The sequence below is a fragment of the Abramis brama genome (assembly GCF_963993115.1).
Source record: "Abramis brama genome assembly, chromosome: 1".
Classification (NCBI taxonomy): Eukaryota; Metazoa; Chordata; class Actinopteri; order Cypriniformes; family Leuciscidae; genus Abramis; species Abramis brama.
This window is the reverse complement of record NC_139963.1, coordinates 50,668,569-50,688,937: the sequence shown is the minus strand read 5'-3', so window position 1 is coordinate 50,688,937 and position 20,369 is coordinate 50,668,569. Positions and strand designations below refer to the sequence as shown.

Genomic DNA, 20,369 nt, shown 5'->3' with positions numbered 1-20,369 from the left:
TTTAAAGGGATAGTTCACTTTGAAATTAATTTTTGATATGTTTTAGCTTACCTCAAGGGCATCAAAGATGTAGGTGTCTTTGTTTCCGCAGTAGTTTCAATTTTGATATTTTTAGGTCAAACCGTTCTTGTCTGTCAGTCATATAATGCAGGTCTGTGGTCACTGTCTCAAAACACAAGCACAGAGTCCAAATTAAAACAATTCCCCATCGTCCAAATGAAACAATTCCCCATCATAAGTACACATTGATGGCCTAAGACACGAAACGAGCCGTTTGTGTGAGAAAACGAACAGTATTTATATCGTTGTTATCTCTTGAAAACAGCACGGGTATAGATACATAGATGTCGCCTTGGCTACTGCAGTTCATTGGAACGAAACCGTAGCCAAGCGACATCTAGTGTATACATATATACCCGCCCGCGCCGTCAGATCATTTGGACGGTGTGCTGTTTTCAAGAGATAACAACGATATAAATGGGTCAATGACGTGACGCCCCCTTTTTCTGTCCGGGTTAATTTTATTTTGCAGAAAAAAATAAAAAATACATACAAATTTCTCATCTACTTGTTATACCTTCTTCACCTACTAAACCACTCTAACTTCTTCAAATTTTTAAGTTTTTCATAATTTTTCTGCTATCCGAAGTGCCAAAACATCATATGGGGCGACCGTCCAGCCTTGACTTTTGTTAGGACAACTGGTTTAAAAACAGTTTAAATCAACTTAAATATATCCCTTTTCCTAGTTGGCATAATTTCAAACATGTTTTACATCCATTGACAAAACTATAAAGCATTTGCACATATATTTCTATCATGATATACAAACGAATGTTGTCCGAATTAAGTTGATTCTATCCATATCATCCGGGGCGACCATCAACAAACCACAATTTTGGGACCTTTATTTTGAAAAACATCTCAAGGATGGGATATTGCATCAGCCAGACACAAGTGAAGACCCCCTGGAAACAACTGTAAGGTAAATCAGTCTCTCTCTTATAGTAAGAAAAAGCTGTTTTTTAACTGCTGTAATGTCGTAGTCACTTTTGGTCATCATGTGGGGCGACCACCCCAAAACTGTGAATTATCATTTTTTTCCCACAAATCTATATTTTGATGATAAATTTGATAGTGCTTTGTCACTAGAAGAAGCTAGTTTGGTTTCTGAGGCTAACTGTTAGCCTGTTATACTTGAGTGAACTTGAAAACATCATATGGGGCGACCGAGTATCATGTGGGGCGACCACTGCTGAGTGTTTTAAATGATAGATATATGTCCTATATTTGTAGTTTTAATTTTGTAAATTTGTAGAGTTAATTGTTTAAGCATAATTATTTGTATATTTTATCTTTTTTTTAAATTCAGCCATTTTCCATTCCTTTTATAGGGATAAACATTTATTTTTTGTTGTAGTACAATCCTACAGGAAAAATGTAAAAAAATAAATAAATAAATAAATAAAAAACTACACAATGACATTCTATTTATGTGACTATACATGTATTAGTCATTTAAAACAAGTTTTAACCTATTTTACCTATTTCCTAGATGGCACGATTAACAAGCAAAGAGAAGACTGCTCGTTATAGACAGAAAGTCAACTCCGACCCTGCAGCAAGAGCAGAGTATCTTGCAAGGAAAAGAGAGAGGTAAAGAAAAAAGAGCTTCTGTAGCAGTGAGCTAGAGTCACTAGAGCTACAGAAAGTAGGAGACCAGGGTAGATCAAATAAACAGTTTAGACTGTATGCTACAATGAGCTATTAAACATTGGTCACCGAAACAGCTGTTCTCTAAAGAGAGTAGGTTCAGGATAAGAAGGAAAGAGCACAGGTGTAGAATGTTTATCTTGTTGTTGATGAACAACTCTGTACACTATTGTTTCAGCTACCAAAAAAGAAAGCATGAGGGGAAGAATCCAAATGTGAAGTCAGATGAGTTATCAGAGAGGGAGAGGAATAATCTGAGAAACAAGTGGAAGGCTGCATCCAGAGGATACAGGGAGAGAATAAAGATGGAGAAGGCAATGTTGGACCTGACACCTCAATCCATAGAGAACACTCTGCCAGATCCAGCAGGTGTAGAAGGAGTGGAGGGGCAGCAAGAGAGTCCTGGGGGGTGTGTGGTGGTGGATGATCCACCTCAAAATGAGGATTTCCATCCACAGATGTCCTCCACACCAGAGAGAAAAGACAGAGAAAAGAAAGCTGAGAAACGTTGTAAACGACTGCAGGCTGAGAAGCATGAATTAAGAAAGCTAAACATAAATCTGAGGAAACAACTTGCAAAGATGAGAAAAGAAAAGGAAAGGGCCAGAAAAGGTGAGACGAGAGCAAAAGAACGGTTAAGCCACAGTGAGAGGCTCAAGCCAAAAGGGGGGAAGAAACTGGCAAAAGAGAGAAAGCTGGCTGTTGTTAGTTTTCTGACTAGAGATGAGAATAGTCGACTTTTACCAGGGAAAAAAGATACCATCACAAAAAACAAAATAAAAGAACAGCGAAGAATTCTCACAAAGCCACTCACAGAGCTCCATGGGCTGTACAATAGTGAAATGAAGAAGAGCCTCCACCTATCTTACAGGCAGTTTGCTAGAAGACGCCCCTTCTATGTCACTGAGCCAAAAGCCAAGGATCGGGACACATGTGCATGCATGGACCACGAAAATGTCCACCTGCTGGCCAACAAGCTCTACAGCAGAGGGCTGTTGAAAACAAAAAGCATTTCTGAGCTGCTGGTTATGATAGTGTGTGATCCAAAAAATAAGGACTGTATGGACCGTGTTTGTGCCAAGTGCTGCTTTGAGGAGGTAGAATTCCCTGAGACAGAGAGCAGCTCAGAAGTCACCTGGGAGCAGTGGAAGAGGGTAACTTCCACAAATGGAGAGAGAATGTTTGGCAACATGGTGAAACAGATCTATAGTGGAACCATCAAGGACTTGATGGAGCTTTTCTCTCAGAAGTTAGAGTCCTTGGCGATACATCAGTTTAACTGGCTGCACCAGGCAGAGCAGTTCCGCTACCTTAAACAAAACATCACAGGGTGTGAAGCTGTTCTGCATGTTGACTTCTCAGAGAATTATGCATGTAAGCTGAACACAGAGGTTCAGGCATTTCACTTTGGAGGTAGCAGACAGCAAGCGACTATCCACACAGCAGTCCTGTACACTGTGCATGGAACAAAGTCCTATGCAACACTCTCTGACAGCCTGCGCCATGACGAGCGGGCGGTGTGGGCACATCTAGAGCCCATCTATTACGCCCCGCCTCTAGGGGAATATAAAACACTAAAGAGGCGTAATAAATACTTAGTTGGGTTGTGGAAATGGAATCCCAGCACGCATCCCTCCGGTCGATAATCAAAAAAACAAATGCACAAAATTGAAGCAAAAAGTAATAAATTTATTAAAGAATAACAAGTGAAATAAAGAGCAAATCTTCAGGGTGTCCAAAAGGCCAAAATAACAAACAAAACGAATATAAAAAGAAAAGAGGGGAAAATTAATAACCTAATCAAATGCCAAAAGAAAATACATTTATCTTACCTAACTCCCTACCCAAAAAACAAAGATCAAACAATTTCAAAATAAACAAGGCAGGACACCCCTACGCTCCACACTGTTAAGATGGTTTAAACATAGGAGAACGCGTCAGAGGTTTTCACAAGATGCACGTTCACTCATAGGAGAACGATTCAGAGTTTTACACAAGATGCACGTTCACTTGAACGAAAATAAAGTCTCTAAAACACAATTTGATCATCGGCCGGAGGAGGGATTCCGGAGCTCTCAACCCACGTGCGACGAACCAAGAATGAGCTCCTCGATGAGTGTCAGCAGCGTCCTTTTAAAGACCCCGCCCCGACTAGGCAACCAATGGCTGCTTACATCCCATGATTGAAGAACCTGTTTTGGATTAGAGAAAACAAGAGGGAGAAAAGGAACACAAAGCAATAGAAAACAAACTAACACAGGTCGTAACACCATCTTAGGAGAGCTTCGTGAAACCTTCCCACAGATCACAACCCTCCACATTCAGAGTGATGGGCCGGTTACACAGTACCGGAATAAAAACAACTTCTACCTCCTCAGTACTGTCCTTTTCCTTTCTGGGTTCACTAAGGTGACCTGGAATTATTCAGAAAAGTCTCATGGGAAAGGGGCCCCAGATGGGATTGGTGGGGCAATAAAAAGAGAAGCAGATCGCTTTGTCTAAAGAGGTGGTGAACTTCAGACACCACAGCAACTCTATGAGATGCTGACCACAAGATTAGGCTCAAGCATCACACACTATTGGGTAAACAGAGAAAGCATTGAAAAGTGTGATGAGCTAATTCCTGACAACTTGGAGGCTGTGAAGGGTACCTTTAAAATACACCAGGTTTGGTCTACCCAGCCTTCACAGATCACTCACAGGACTGTGTCATGCTTCTGTAGGAAAACAGAGAGGAGTCCATGCCCTTGTTACAAGCCCGTAACAGTAGACCTGAGAGTGAGACGCACTGTGTGCAACACTGAGAATCCCCCAAGCTCTCCTCCTCAACCACCTAGGGAACAAGAAAATCTAGATCTTTGTGGCAAGTTTGTTATTGTCATTTATGATGAAAAGCCTTATGTTGGCCAAGTGCTTGAGGTTGTGGGAGAAGAAGTGCAGGTCAATTGTATGCTACAATCTGGTGACAAAAACCTCTTCATGTGGCCACAAACTGTAGATTTAATTTTCTACTACAGAAAAGATGTGCATGCTGTGATCTCAGAGCCTGAGCCAGCAACATCACGCTTCTCAAAGCTGACTCTCCAAGATTGGGTGAAGTTCAGAAATACCTCAGCTTAGATAAATGCAAGTCGTGTTCATCACTGCCTTATGTGGCTAAATGGGTCCAGAAAAAGAAACTTATTATTTGTGATATTTGAATGTTGAAAGGTTAATTGAGATGCAAGTAGTGTTCATCCATGTCCAATGAATCAAAAAGGTTCCAAAAAAGAGATTCTTTACTCAGCTTCTTAAGTTCTTGAAGCATTTAATGTGTGTTGCAATAAAAATTATATAATTTTAAATGTTAATGTCCTTCTGATTTGTTATATTTAAATGTTGAAATGTTATTTGAATAAAAAGAGTTAAGTTTTCTTTCGTCTTGAACTCTTTTGTGTACATTTTAACTGAAATTTTTATACCTGTGGTTTTCTTATCATTTGGGGCGACCATATGTCATGTGGGGTAACCAACAAATGAATGAATAAATGAATAAATTCATAACCAAATATCCATCAGTTTAGCCTCAAATATTAATCAGTGGTATGCTATTGTTGAATGTGTAATATCTGTATAAATGCTAATTCAGTTTTTTTGCTTTTAAAGTAAAAATCAGTATTGTAACTGGATTATGAGGGAGACTCTGATATTATAGAATAAACTTGTGAAATAATGGTTTTCATAAAATGAAAGGGCACTAAAGTTTATCTTTCTTCATCAGTTTATCTACTTACTGATATGAGTTCAACTAGTCTTAATGATACATAAAAATGTGAATTTTGAGATATATTACGGTCGCCCCAGATGACTTTTTTAAGGCTATGTATTATTAACTTAAGTGTAAAAACACTAAAATGTCCATTTTTTTACTTTTCTTTATAAAGGCATGTGTACACTACATTCCAAATGTTTAGAAAATGGCCAAACATATCCATATTTTTGGTATTTTAAAATTGGCCTATTAAAAAGTCTTATCCGTCAATGACCCAATACTGTTCGTTTTCTCACACAAATCGCTCGTTTCGTGTCTTAGGCCATCAATGTGTACTTATGATGGGGAATTGTTTCATTTGGACGATGGGGAATTGTTTTAATTTGGACTCTGTGCTTGTGTTTTGAGACAGTGACCATCGACCTGCATTATATGACTGACAGACAAGAACGGTTTGACCTAAAAATATCAAAATTGAAACTACTGCGGAAACAAAGACACCTACATCTTGGATGCCCTTGAGGTAAGCTAAAACATATCAAAAATTAATTTCAAAGTGAACTATCCCTTTAAGACTTTTTACAAATTAATTAAACATCCCTGAATCTTTCCATGAATGAGGTACTCTGATCTTCCAGTTATTATTTTTTAACATTATAGGCACAAATCCCATGTTTCTGTAGTGAACTATTAAATATTTTTGATCAATGACACAATTATCTAACATGATATGAACTTTAAAATATACAATACTACCGTATTTTGACACTAACTTTTAGATTGATACATAATTATTATGTTAAAAACTACTAAAAGGTGTTATGGGTCGTTCACTCTAAACTACTCCTTCCATTGAGTTCACATACATGTGGGACACAAGAAACACAAGATCAAGTGAATTTCAGAACACAAATGTTTGCAGTAAAGCGGAGTAGATTGTAAATTTGTACATTTTGGAATGATTATTGTTTGTTATACATGTTAGTAAAAATACACACAAAATTCAGGTCAAAATTCAGGTAAGATTGTTACAAATTGTAAAGCATATATAAAATAAATATGAAATAAAACATTTAAATTTAGTTTGACCTGTTGTTAACAACAAAGATGAAACCTTTCCTTTAATGATCATGTTTAAAAAAAAACTGAAACTTTAGGAACCATTTCACAGTTGAATTGTTTATCTAAAACTGACGAAGTGCTTGAATCTTTCTAACATGAATGTTCTTCAGCATCGTGAATGAATGAAGAATAAACACCAACCTCTTTGTTCTTCAGGATCTTCAGTGTGTTTCATTCTGCAGGGTTCTGGATCACTCATGTTCTCACTGTCCTCTTTAATAAACTTTACAGATTTCAGCTCTTCCTGATGCTTTGCTGCTCGTCTTCACTTGTAGATTGATGGGAATATTCCAGCATTTATTGGAGAATTACAGTGGGAGGGGCTTCACTGATGATGTGATTGCTGTGGGAGGAGCTTCACTGATGATGAATTACAGTGGGAGGGGCTTCACTGATGATGTGACTGCTGTGGGAGGAGCTGATCTGCCAAAATCTAAAATATATAAATAACAAAGTTTTTTTTTTTTTTTTGCTCATAGATATCAGAATATTATAATTTAAATTCTTCCAAATATAATAGTAAGAAAAATAGTAGAAAGCATAAACAGGCTAGTAAGCAACAAATACCCTAAGTCTGTTGACACCAATGAAATGAGCTTTAAGTGTCAATTTACAGGAGATCTGAAGACATCAGCATAATGATCATGAAATAAAAAGTGTTTTCAGCAGATCTGTTAATATTGATGAGCCTCAGACTATCAACACTCATTCAACAAGCCATTAGGGATCATCAACTGACTTTATTATGAGTTTTTGAGTTAGAAACAGAGTCAGGATATATGATAAAAGGTTATCGTAGGGTATCAAAAAAATAAATGTATAAAATTAGCCAAGCAAATCCAGAGTCCAGTCTCGAACATACAATATAGCCTACACCTCAAAGTTTGAGCATTTCCATCCCAGCATGAAATAGGCAGCCGTAGGTGTTGTATGACCAGCATTAGAGCAGTGATGTGTAAACTGAATTTGGTGTGTTACAAAGACATAGTATAGTCATAGTATAATACATAATATGCAAAGCACATTTTATACTAAGTGTTGTGGTATGACCAGTAGGACATCATTGATGTGTAAACTGAATTTGGTCACACTACAGTGTTTAACATTGAAGTTAATTAATAAACTTTTTTGTAGTAACACTTTTTTGGTTGGGTTTTGCACTTTGCAGACTTTCCCTCAGGACGTGTCTCTCCACTGCCTGCTAATAGAGATAATTTGGAAATAGCTGGCATTTGTGTTTGAACAAAGTTTAGCTCAAGAGTTATTGATCCGGGATGTTCAGATCTGTGAATATATTGCCAACTTTACTGAACTCCATGAACCGGGCATTGTTAACGTACGGATCTCTGAAACACTGCCAGCGGGACATTAAACAGGACGTGTTTGTCCAAGCTCACAATAGGTTTTGCGAGGGAACGCAGATTTCTTTGCGAAGGTGCGTAAAAGTTTTGAGAGGGAGCGCAGATGTTTTGCGAGGGAATGCAAAAGATTTTACTTCTGCTGCTTTTGACACAGTTAACCACCAGATCCTCCTATCAATCCTAAAGATGAAGGGCATCTCGGGAACCGCACTCCAATGATTCAAGGCTTACCTCTCAGGTAGGTCCTTTAGGGTGTCGTGGAGGGGTGTGGTGTCTAAGACCCAACATCTAGCTACTGGAGTGCCTCAGGGCTCAGTGCTGGGACCGCTTCTCTTCTCCATCTACATGACATCACTAGGATCTGTGATTCAGAAACATGGCTTTTCCTGTCACTGCTACGCTGATGACACACAACTCTACCTCTCATTCCAGCCTGACGATCCGACGGTAGCCGATCGTATCTCAGCCTGCCTGACACACATTTCTGGCTGGATGAAGGACCACCACCTTCAACTAAACCTTGCGAAGACAGAGCTGCTCATGGTCCCAGCCAACCCAACACTTCATCACAACTTCACCATTCAGCTAATCAGCTGGCCTTCCAGCTTGCACAGTCAAACCTCTGCAACTGAGCCAGATTCAAGCAGAGTGGTCTTTAAATGAGCCAAAGAGAGCATGTGTCACTCCTCTCTAGGGCTGTACTCAACCAAAGAAAATCTTGGTCGACTGAAGTCCTGAAGTTTTCGACTAAAAATCGACTAAAGTCGACAAAAAATGACGTTAGAAAAAAAAAACGTTAAATTAATTAGCTGCGCACTGTGCGCAATACTTGGTAGCCTTGTTGTCTGCCTAAATGAATTATAAATAAACATAAAAAACTAGTAGGGTATTTGCAGTATTAAATCGTTTTTGACGTAATTAATTTGCACTGAAATGAGTCTGACACACGAGTCTGTCGGCTGTCGGCTCTGACAGCGTTGCATCATGTGCACCTGCGCAATATCATAGCCTATGATTTCCGAAAATAGTACTATGTAAAAAAAATTGACCAATCAGAATTTTGGTCGAGCCAGACCGTATCGACCAAATAATCGACTGGGAGAATATCAAATTACACAGGAGTTTACCATGCCCGTATTTTGCCGGATTTGAGTCTTTTCATGCAGTGCACCTTCAACTAAACCTTGCAAAGACAGAGCTACTCGTGGTCCCGGCCAACCCAACACTTCACCACAACTTCACCATTCAGCTAATCAGCTGGCCTTCCAGCTTGCACAGTCAAACCTCTGCAACTGATCCAGAATGCAGCAGCTAGAGTGGTCTTTAAATGAGCCAAAGAGAGCATGTGTCACTCCTCTCCTCACAAAATTGCACTGGTTGCCAGTTGCCGCTCGCATTAAATTCAAGTCACTGACGTTTGCCTACAGAACAACCACTGGCTCTGCTCCCTTTTACTTAAAATCATTCGGGCTTATGTGCCATCCAGGAACTTGCGCTCTGCAAGTGAACGGCGTCTTGTGGTGCCATCTCAAAGAGGCACAAAATCTCTTTCTCGGACCTTTACCATGACTGTTCCCTGCTGGTGGAATGATCTGCCTAACTCAACCAGAGCAGATGAGTCCATAGCCACTTTAAAGAAACGGCTGAAGACGCTTCTTTTTCGACAGCACTTGATCCAGTAATACTAACTTTCTCTTCTATTCTATTCTATTTTTTAAAAAAAAATGAAAATAATTAACATGTACTGTGTTAGATTAAAGCCCCATTATGTAGGATTTCCGTTTTGGTCAAACAACGACCCCTAGAGTCGCTGTGGACTACTTGTATTTAACGTTACTGTCGTAAATACCACTCACGCAGCAGTCTCTTCACTCACTGATCCTGAGCCTGATGCTCCTGTATACCGGTCCCTGTTCAGTCGGATAGAAGCTGTAACGAGTGGCAATAAGGTGTGTCCCCTTTAAGAGCTGCGCGCGCCCTGTTTAACTGACTCGGCACAGTCTGTATTGTATGTGCGCCTCGAACACACCGTAAGCGGATTGTTTCTGTTTGATGCTCATTCTTGTCCTATTTTTGTCTATCAAGTAATGCTGTGGATGGTAGAATGTGGTGTGACAGACAGTTACACGAGTTCGATTGGGAAATAAACACAATGCGTTACAAATCGTCGGACATCGAACAAGCACAGCTAGCCTCCGAAGATGTCTACTAATCCATCAACAAGAACGCCAGGTGCTTTTTAGCTCACACCAACGAGTAAAAAGCTTGTCCGAGTGATATACAGTATAAGCAATATACTTACAAGTTCAACAGCATGCGAGGACGTGTTGGGGGAAGTGAGGTAGCCTATGCCGTAAAGCAGTTGAATTTTGTAGTTCTTTTTGTGCGCGGGTGTTACTACCCGAACCCCGAAGTTTAAAAGTACGATTAAAAACTATACAAACCCCATCAGGCTATGGCAGACACGTCATTCAACCTATTTTAAGTCGATGTACCATCACAAGCGTTTTGGAAATATATTATGAAGGTTGAAAAGTTACTTAGTGTTACTTTAAACTGAGACTAAACTTAGTTTAACTGCTTCTATTGTTCTCATTTGTAAGTCGCTTTGGATAAAAGCGTCTCCTAAATGAATACATGTAAATGTACTTTTTTTCCCTCCCATCCCAAATATTTTCCACCATCTCCCATTAGGGGCTCTGTAGAAATGAGCTTTCAGTGGCCATTTACAGGAGATCTGAAGACATCAGCATAATAAATGAGGTGAAAACAGGAACTATTGTCATGAAATAAAGAGTGTTTTCAGCAGATCTGTTAATATTGATGAGCCTCAGACTATCAACACTCATTCAACAAGCCATTCAGGATCATCAGCAGATCATCTCACTTTATTCTGAGTGTTTGCTGTTAGAAACACATTATTTGAGTCAAGATATAGGACAAAAGCCTATAAAACTGCTCTATTGAAAGATGATGGTTATTTCTCTCAATATGACTGTGGCGAGGGGGGCGTGGTTTTGCGAAGTCTGTAGCAGGAGAGAAAGGAGGGGGCCGATCGGTGAGTAAGTAGGTCAAGTGCAAAATGATGAACACCTGTGTCTGATTGCAGTGATTGGTGTGGAGAGACCGGATATAAGCCAGCATGCGGGAGGAGATGGGAGAGAGAGTTGGACTGGAACCTCACCTGTACGCTGTGTTTGAATGAAGCTGTGATTGTTATTGGTTTCTCATTGTTATTGCTGTGCGTGGCACGGTGAATGCGCTACGTGCGCCCTTTTGTTTATTTTGTTCATTTTGAGTTGGTAAATAAAGTGAGTTTTTTCAGTCACGCCGACCCCTGTCTTCTTCCTTCCTTACAATACAATATCTGAACCTCGTTACACTGGTGCCGAAGCCCGGGAAGGAAGAAGATCGCCGCCGCCATGCAGACTCCGCCAGGTACGCCATTTGCGGACATCATTCAATCGCTCGCTGGTCTTCACCAGGAACATCATCAACATCTGCTGGCCATAAAGGAGGAGCAGGACAAACGGTTCGAGGCGCTCCTCCGAGGCCAGCATGAAGACCGCGAGCTGTTCCGGAGCTGGATAGACCGGGAGGTTAGGGCCGTCCCCCCATCATACAAAGACTCGTCCTCGCCGATACCTCTCAACAAGATGGGCCCCGAGGATGATCCGGAGGCATTTCTGGAATTGTTTGAGAGGTCGGCTGAGGATCGGGGATGGCCCTCGACGGACTGGCCAATGCGGCTGATACCCCTGCTGTCCGGAGAGGCGCAGGTGGCCGCACACCAACTGCCAGTCCAGAATCTCCTGGTCTATCAGGATTTAAAGCGGGCCATTCTCCAGTGGGTTGGCCGGACTCCGGAACAACACCGCCAGAGGTTCAGGACGTTGAACCTCGAGGAGTCTGGCCGACCCTTCATCATGGCCCAACAGCTCCGGGACTCGTGCCGCAAGTGGCTGATGGCCGACGTCGAGAAAGTCATCGATTGTGTGGTGCTGGAGCAGTTTGTGGCGCGGTTACCAACAAAGACTGCGCAGTGGGTCCAGTGCCACCGCCCGACGTCGCTGAACCAGGCCATCCAGCTGGCGGAGGACCAAATGGTGGCATGCCCGGGGGTCGGCGAACCCCTGCCATCTGCTTCTCTCTCTCTCTCTCTCTACCCCCCCCCCAAGCCCTCTCCCCTTCCCAGGTACCGGGCGAATCTGCCGCCATGGCCGGCTCCAAGGTGGAGGACAGGGGGTGCAGCGGAGCCGGTATCTGCCCCCAGGCCTCTTCCCTGGGGAGGGGGCCCATCGAGGGGGGGATTTTCTCCCCAGGCTGCGCTACCTCTCTCTCCACGCCAATCCCTTGACCCGCTTCCTGCCACTGGAGCGGCGGGGAGGCCCGGGCCGGCTTGTTGGCGCTGCGGGGACCCGAGTCATTTTATCGATCGGTGTCCGGTGATGGAGGTGGGGACGCTGATCCGGGTCCCCGATGCGCCGCAAGCTGCCCCCGATCAAGCTGGCCTGTACCAAATACCCGTAAGTATAAAGGGGGGTACTTTTCAGGCTCTGGTGGATTCAGGCTGTAACCAAACCTCTATACACCAAAGCCTGATTCAACCTAAGGCATTAGATAATGGCCGCATGGTTAAGGTACGGTGTGTGCACGGGGAAGTGGTGAATTATCCGTTAATGCCTGTGGATATTCAATTTAGGGGACAAAAGCATAGTGTGGAGGTGGCGATTAACCCGCACCTCCGGCATCCGCTGATTTTGGGGACGGATTGGCCAGCGTTTAATGAATTATTGGGTCATTTATGTGCGGATGCTTCTTGGGTAGAAAAAGATAAAAGGAAGGTGGCAACTGCTCAGTTGGGAGAAGCTGATCCGGAACCTCTGGGTACTGGTTCAGGGGAACAGAGCGCACTGGAGAGAACCATTCTCACAGAGCGCGATGATTTTCCCCTGGAACAGTCCCAGGATAACACGCTGAAACATGCCTTTGATCAGGTTCGCTCTATCGACGGCCAGCTTCTCCACCCCGACCAACCGCTCACCTATCCGTATTTTACAATTATAAAAGATAAGTTGTATCGGGTAACCCAGGATGCCCAATCAAAGCAGGATACAACTCAGTTGTTGGTACCCAAAAGCCGTCGGGAAATGCTTTTCCAGGCGGCTCATTCTAATCCAATGGCCGGGCATTTAGGACAAACAACGACACTAAACCGTCTCATGGCCCGATTCTTTTGGCCGGGCATTCACGAGAATGTACGCCAGTGGTGTGCGTCTTGTCGTGAATGTCAGCTGGTGAATCCACCGGCCAACCCAAAAGCACCATTGTGCCCTATTCCGTTGATGCAGGTCCCCTTCGAACGAATTGGTATGGACCTCATCGGGCCATTAGAACGGTCAGCACGGGGACATCGCTTTGCTTTAGTCCTGGTGGACTACGCAACACGATATCCTGAAGCAGTCCCGCTTCGCAATATTTCCGCAAATAGCGTGGCGAGCGCTCTGTTTCAACTAATCTCCCGGGTGGGAATCCCGAAAGAGATTCTCACCGATCAAGGCACGGCGTTTATATCACGAACGATACGCGAACTTTACGAATTATTGGGCATTAAATCGATCCGGACCAGTGTCTATTACCCACAAACAGACGGGCTGGTCGAACGATTTAACCGCACTTTGAAATCCATGATTCGAAAGTTTGTACAAGAAGACGCCAAAAATTGGGATCGGTGGTTAGAACCCCTCTTGTTCGCCGTACGGGAGGTCCCTCAAGCCTCCACGGGGTTTTCCCCCTTCGAGCTTCTCTATGGGCGTCAGCCCCGCGGGGTGTTAGACGTCCTTAGGGAAACTTGGGAGGACGGACCTTCAGCTAGTAAAAATGAAATTCAGTATGTCCTGGACCTGAGAACAAAACTCCACACTTTGGGGCGGCTGTCAAGGGAGAATTTGTTACAGGCTCAGGATAAGCAAAGTCGGCTGTACAACAGGGGGGCTAGACTGCGTCAATTTACACCGGGAGAGAAAGTGCTTGTATTACTTCCTACCTCTAGCTCAAAATTACTCGCAAAGTGGCAAGGACCTTTTGAGGTTACACGGCGAATTGGAGATCTTGACTATGAGGTAATACAAACAGATAGGGGCGGGGCACATCAAATTTACCACCTCAACCTGCTTAAAAAATGGTCTGAGGTGGAATCAGTGATGCTGGCGATGGTAGTGAGTGGAGAGGAGGATCTCGGTCCAGAGGCGAATGTCAAAACAAAATCTCTCGCCCTGGCCGCTGGGGGAGACCACCTCTCACCATCCCAACTCACTGATGTGCATAATTTACAAGCAGATTTTGCTGATGTGTTCTCGCCCCTGCCTGGTCGGACGGACCTCATTCAACACCACGTTGAGACAGAGCCGAACATGGTGGTTTGCAGCCGGCCGTATCGACTGCCAGAGCACAAAAAGAAAGTTGGGAGTAATAGAAGAATCTAACAGTGACTGGGCGAGCCCGATAGTTTTAGTTCCTAAAACGGACGGCTCGATCCGGTTCTGTGTAGATTACAGGAAGGTGAATGCTGTGTCGAAATTCGACGCTTATCCAATGCCAAGGGTTGACGAATTGCTTGATCGGCTGGGTACTGCTCGTTTTTATTCGACATTGGACTTAACCAAGGGATATTGGCAGATCCCCTTATCTCCCTTATCCAAAGAAAAAACAGCTTTCACCACGCCGTTCGGATTACACCAATTTGTCACTCTTCCTTTCGGGTTGTTCGGGGCTCCGCCAACGTTTCAGCGTTTGATGGACAGGATTCTCCGACCGCACGCTGCATATGCCGCTGCCTACTTGGATGATATCATCACCTATAGTGGTGACTGGCAGCGTCATATGCAGCAGGTGCAGGCTGTTCTGAAGACGTTGAGACGGGCGGGGCTCACGGCCAACCCGAAGAAGTGTGCAATTGGGCGGGTGGAAGTAAGGTATCTGGGCTTCCACTTGGGTCATGGACAAGTGCGTCCCCAAATTGATAAGACGGCAGCGGTTGCGACTTGTCCGAGACCCAAGACCAAAAAGGAGGTTAGACAGTTCCTGGGGCTGGCGGGTTATTACAGAAGGTTTTTGTGCCTAATTATTCGGACCTCGCCAGCCCGCTGACTGATCTAACTAAAAAGGAGGTACCAGATACGGTTCAATGGACGGAGCAGTGTCAGCAGGCTTTTACCCAGATAAAGGCTGCTTTATGTGGTGGACCACTCTTACATGCCCCTGACTTTTCTCTCCCTTTCATCCTACAGACCGACGCGTCGGACAGGGGGATGGGCGCGGTCCTGTCCCAGGAGGTGGAGGGTGAGGAGTGGCCGGTGCTGTACATCAGTCGAAAGCTCTCTAAGAGAGAGACGGTGTACAGCACCATTGAGAAGGAGTGTTTGGCCATCAGATGGGCCGTTCTCACCCTCCGCTATTACCTCCTGGGACGGGAGTTCACCCTCTGTTCGGACCATGCTCCCCTGCAGTGGCTCCACCGCATGAAGGATACCAACGCACGGATCACTCGTTGGTATCTCGCTTTACAGCCGTTTAAGTTCCAGGTGATCCACAGGCCGGGTGTACAGATGGCTGTGGCTGACTTTCTCTCCAGGAGGAGGAGGAGGAGGAGGAGGAGGAGGAGGAGGAGGAGGGGGGGGGGATTGGGGCTGCAGGCCGGATGGCTCCCCGGCCTGAGTCGGGCGGTGGGGGTATGTGGCGAGGGGGGCGTGGTTTTGCGAAGTCTGTAGCAGGAGAGAAAGGAGGGGGCCGATCGGTGAGTAAGTAGGTCAAGTGCAAAATGATGAACACCTGTGTCTGATTGCAGTGATTGGTGTGGAGAGACCGGATATAAGCCAGCATGCGGGAGGAGATGGGAGAGAGAGTTGGACTGGAACCTCACCTGTACGCTGTGTTTGAATGAAGTTGTGATTGTTATTTGTTTCTCGTTGTTATTGCTGTGCGTGGCACGGTGAATGCGCTACGTGCGCCCTTTTGTTTATTTTGTTCATTTTGAGTTGGTAAATAAAGTGAGTGTTTCAGTCACGCCGACCCCTGTCTTCTTCCTTCCTTACAATACAATATCTGAACCTCGTTACAATGACATGGATAAAACACCCAATACTACAACAAACAAACACTAATGTCACTCATCTTCAACCACTACAGCCACATAACTATGAACTGAAACATGGTTAGATTTTATGATAACTACATTCATTGTATTAAGGTAATTAGATCTCTAACACGTAACAGTTTTTATGTGCAGAGACTGACAATCTTCAATGACAATTAGATGATTATCTTTGCTTAATGTTGCGAACAGCAGCTTAGCTAGTTATATTCCTTTTGCTTCTCTGTTTTATCTCGGGATGCCCATCATGAGGTAACTAGAGAGTACGTCAGCTCCAGTCTGGATCCAGCCTCTTATGAAGACTTGAGATGCCCAACACTTCACAGGTCTGTGAAGAGACCAACTCTTGACAGGACTTCAGATGACGCCAAATCTGAATCAACGTGATCTCATGAGAATACGTGTGCACTTTTACATAAAGTGTGGTTATACCACATGTACATTACGTACACGTATGTATGATTATGTAGTTGTAAAGTTAGTATAACTTTATTATTATAAAAAACATCATTGAATGTAATTTAAGTGTTTTGTCGTGTTGGGGCAGGGCTTTCTACATGTCTCAAAAGTAACAGATCAAATTCAAATATTTATGGACATTTATGAGTTACTGTTGCACTTTCTTTTGTACTTTTGTATAAAAAAAACTGACATTGTTGTTTTATCAAATGTTTCCTGAGGTAAATGTTATGTGACATTGTTCTACAGCTGTTTTATTGACCCCTTTGTTTGTTTGATTTGTCGATGTATGAGGAATATACATTTCGGTAAGTTGTAGCCTACTGTATCTTTCAAAAGTGTTAATTCGTGTTTATTTACTATTAGTTAGAGATGATCTGTTCACGTGCCGCTAGGGATCTGTCGCGTCACATTTACAAGCAGCAAAACTGTATTGTCTGCATTTCGTACACTGAAAAAAAATGAGTCGTTGGATCAAAGTAAAAAAATTACTTCAACTTGTTACAAGTAATCGGTTTACATTATCTCAACTTAAAAAAATTAATCAAATCACATTTCCATTGTCAACTTAAAGTAAAAATACTCTTTCAACCAAAGAGATTTGTTTAATTAGCATTAAATTATAAATTATTATTTGGATTAACTTAATTTTTAAAACTTTTATATATTAAATATCAAAATAAATACAAAACAAAATTACAAACAATTTTTGTCTGAAAAAATAAGCCTTTTACACTCTGCAATCAAACATTTAACTGTTTATTTAGTACAATCTTCCAACAAACTCACAGAAACCAGAATTTCCACTTGTTCTAAAAACATTTGATGAAGAATCAAATGATTTACAAAAGTCAATACTGAAACCGTTTTAGTGCATGACTTGATAAATAAAAAAAAAATACATTCAATAATAAAACCGTCAACAATGTAATTTTGTACAACAACAAAAACAACATCCATCAATAAATGTATACATCAATTCCATTTGCTATAGTAAAATTGTCACTTGACATTTCAGATTATCTTGCATTAAATTTAGGAATGTAACAGACATTCATTACTCAGGTAGAAGTATAGATACTAGGGTTTAAAAAGACTTCTGTAGAAGTTGAAGTATCAACTCAAGCTTTTTACTCAAGTAAAAGTATACAAGTACTTGTTTCAAAACTACTTAAAGTATAAAAGTAATGTAAAGAAAATCTCTCTCTCTCTCTCTCTCTCTCTCTCTCTCTCTCTCTCTCTCTCTCTCTCTCTCTCTCTCTCTCTCTCTAACTATATTTGACGCGATTTGCCTCGATTTCTCACTCGCTTACCTGACGCGATTTGCACCGATTTCTCCCTCGCTTACCGCATGTACATTTCCTTCGGAGGACTTTTGTCGCTGCGCACAAACAAATGTGACTACAGCCTCTCACAAGTCAGAACGACACCACAACGCCAATCAGTTTAGCGATGTGTATTCAGGAGGCGGGAGTCAGGTCTAAACCGTTTGTGTAATTGGCCAATTTTTTTTTTTTTTTTTTTTTACGACTACAAGCCGAAATTAAATAGGAGTAACGAGGCTATTTTTAAAATGTAAGGAGTAGAAAGTACAGATAATTGCGTCAAAATGTAAGGAGTAGAAGTAAAAAGTCGTCTGAAAAATAATTACTCCAGTAAAGTATAGATACCCCAAATTTCTACTTAAGTAAGGTAACGAAGTATTTGTACTTCGTTACTTGACACCTCTGCACCCACATAGCAACATTGTGTCGGCCCAGATCCGGCCCACATCTGGCACACGTGGAAAGATGATCTGGCCCACATGCAGCATGGATCTACGGCACTTGAGTGGCCCACTCCTGTTTGCCAGATCTGGGCCACAAGCAGGCCATAGCAATGCCACATGTCAGCCAAGAGCAAAGAAATAAACCAGAACTGGACCTTATCTGAGCCACAACATCTGTGTATATTAAATATGAAGTCATCTCAGCCTTAATAAGTTAACAAAAAGAATCACTGAAAGAAAGAAGAGAACAGAAAAAAGAGACAAGCAGAAACACAAGAACTACAACTGACTTCAGACACAGCCTTAGATGAAATCAACTGAAGAGAAAAGAAGACATTAAATCTGTGAAGATCTCAGCAGAGGAGGATTAAACAACTCCACAAACAGCATTACCAGCTTCACTTATTACTAACCAGACTGACTTTATTTCTGTCAGACGTCTACAAAAAGTTCTTATTGAGAATTAACAGAGGTTTAACTCTAATGTGTTTCATTTGAAGTCACCATAAGAGTGATTAGTGTTTCCATTAGTTGGTCTCTTAACTCGTATTATGCCTTTTGTCTTTTTTGGCCGCTGTGACAGTGTGTTTGTCAAACACATTTACAGCAGCAAAGAAAGCTAAAGTGAAATGAGATCAGGTGATGATGGTTACCTGTTGATGGATTTATAGTCATCATGAAATAGACTGATTCACTGATGTCTTTTGAATCTAACAATGTGTTAATGTGTTATCACATTAATATTGTTTTCACAACACAAACCCTGTGTTACTGCAGCATTAGATCCAGCAATATTATAACAGTTAGAAGACTTTAACAGACATGAGCACAAAAAAGTCAGTTTAATATGACACACACAGACATCAACAATCAGCGTATAAATCTCAACAATGGTGACAATCAAAAGTACTTTGCTGCAATGCATGCTGGGTACCAGCATAGTACAAAACTCCCAGCATGCATTGCAACATGAATAAATTATGCAGCTGAATTGACCTATAATTTTGTTTGATTCTAAATATTTGCTTTTATTTTTTGCTGTTGGTTTTGTTGTGAATTAGTAGCTTTTCAGTGATGTTCTGAATTTATCTGTTTATCTAAATATTTGTGATTGTCACCATTGTTGAGATGCATACGCTGATTGTTGATATCTGTGTGTGTCAGCAAAAGTTAATTTTTAAATTTCATGTTTGTTAAAAGATTTAAACCGATTGTTATATTTCTGGATCTAATGCTGCAGTAACACAGGGTTTGTGACGTGAAAATATTAATGGAACAACATAACTGTTAGATTATAAAAACCTCAGTGAATCAGGTTATTTCATGATGATTATAAAACCATCAACAGGTAACCATCATCACCTGATCTCATTTCACTTTAGCTTTCTTTGCTGCTGCAAATGTGTTTGACAAACACAGTCACAGCAGCCAAAAAAGACAAAAGGTATAATAAGAGTTAAGAGCCCAACTAATGGAAACACTAATCACTCTTATGGTGATTTCAAATGAAACACATTAGAGTTAAACCTCTGTTAATTCTCAATAAGAACTTTTTGTAGACGTCTGCCAGAAATAAAGTCAGTCTGGTTAGTAATAAGTGAAGCTGGTAATGCTGTTTGTGGAGTTGTTTAATCCTCCTCTGCTGAGATCTTCACAGATTTAATGTCTTCTTTTCTCTTCAGTTGATTTCATCTGAGGCTTTGGCTGAAATTACTCCATATTTAATATACACAGATTTTTTGGTTATGATAATGTCTAGTTCTGGTTTATTTCTTTGCTCTTGGCTGACATGTGGCATTGCTATGCAGAGGTGTAAAGACCAGGTTCAGAAAGTAAAAGTCCTCCTCAGTATTTTGTTCCAATCACCTGGATTTGCTAATTCAGACAGGAGAGAGAACTAATTAGTGAAATCAGCTGACTGAGTTTATGGGTGGAATAAACATATGGCAGGACTTTTACTCTTTGGCCCCTGGATTACCCACCTCTGGCTGTTTCAGACACATACAAACTTAATTTTAATCCCACCAGCGATAGTTGAATGAT

At 41.9% G+C, this 20,369-nt stretch overlaps 2 protein-coding genes across 5 annotated transcripts in view; one reads left to right on the top strand and one right to left on the bottom strand.

The window, feature by feature from the left end:
* The window catches only part of LOC311087331 (uncharacterized protein), a 34,005-nt gene that overhangs the window by 13,206 nt on the left and 430 nt on the right, over positions 1-20,369 (bottom strand). For 2 of the 4 annotated variants that reach the window (XM_084120666.1, XM_084120663.1), the window contains exon 2: positions 6,728-7,019. In XM_084120666.1, coding sequence (XP_083976792.1) covers positions 6,728-6,785 — 58 coding nt within the window. In that variant the 5' untranslated portion in view covers positions 6,786-7,019. Of the gene's footprint in view, positions 1-51; positions 167-6,727; positions 7,020-20,369 lie in introns of all 4 variants that reach the window. The other 2 variants (XM_084120664.1, XM_084120665.1) reach the window with 2 other exon arrangements.
* LOC311087297 (uncharacterized protein) lies at positions 163-5,057 on the top strand. Its single transcript, XM_084120604.1, has 2 exons — positions 163-1,656; positions 1,892-5,057. The coding sequence occupies exons 1-2, from the start codon at positions 1,556-1,558 to the stop codon at positions 3,357-3,359; spliced, it is 1,569 nt and encodes a 522-aa protein (XP_083976730.1). The 5' UTR covers positions 163-1,555; the 3' UTR covers positions 3,360-5,057.

Bases quoted from the DNA above. Each gene is read 5' to 3' on its own strand.
- LOC311087297 (XM_084120604.1), top strand. From the start codon at position 1,556: ATGGCACGATTAACAAGCAAAGAGAAGACTGCTCGTTATAGACAGAAA. The intron at 1,657-1,891 runs GTAAAGAAAAAA...CTATTGTTTCAG, and splicing joins CTTGCAAGGAAAAGAGAGAG to CTACCAAAAAAGAAAGCATG.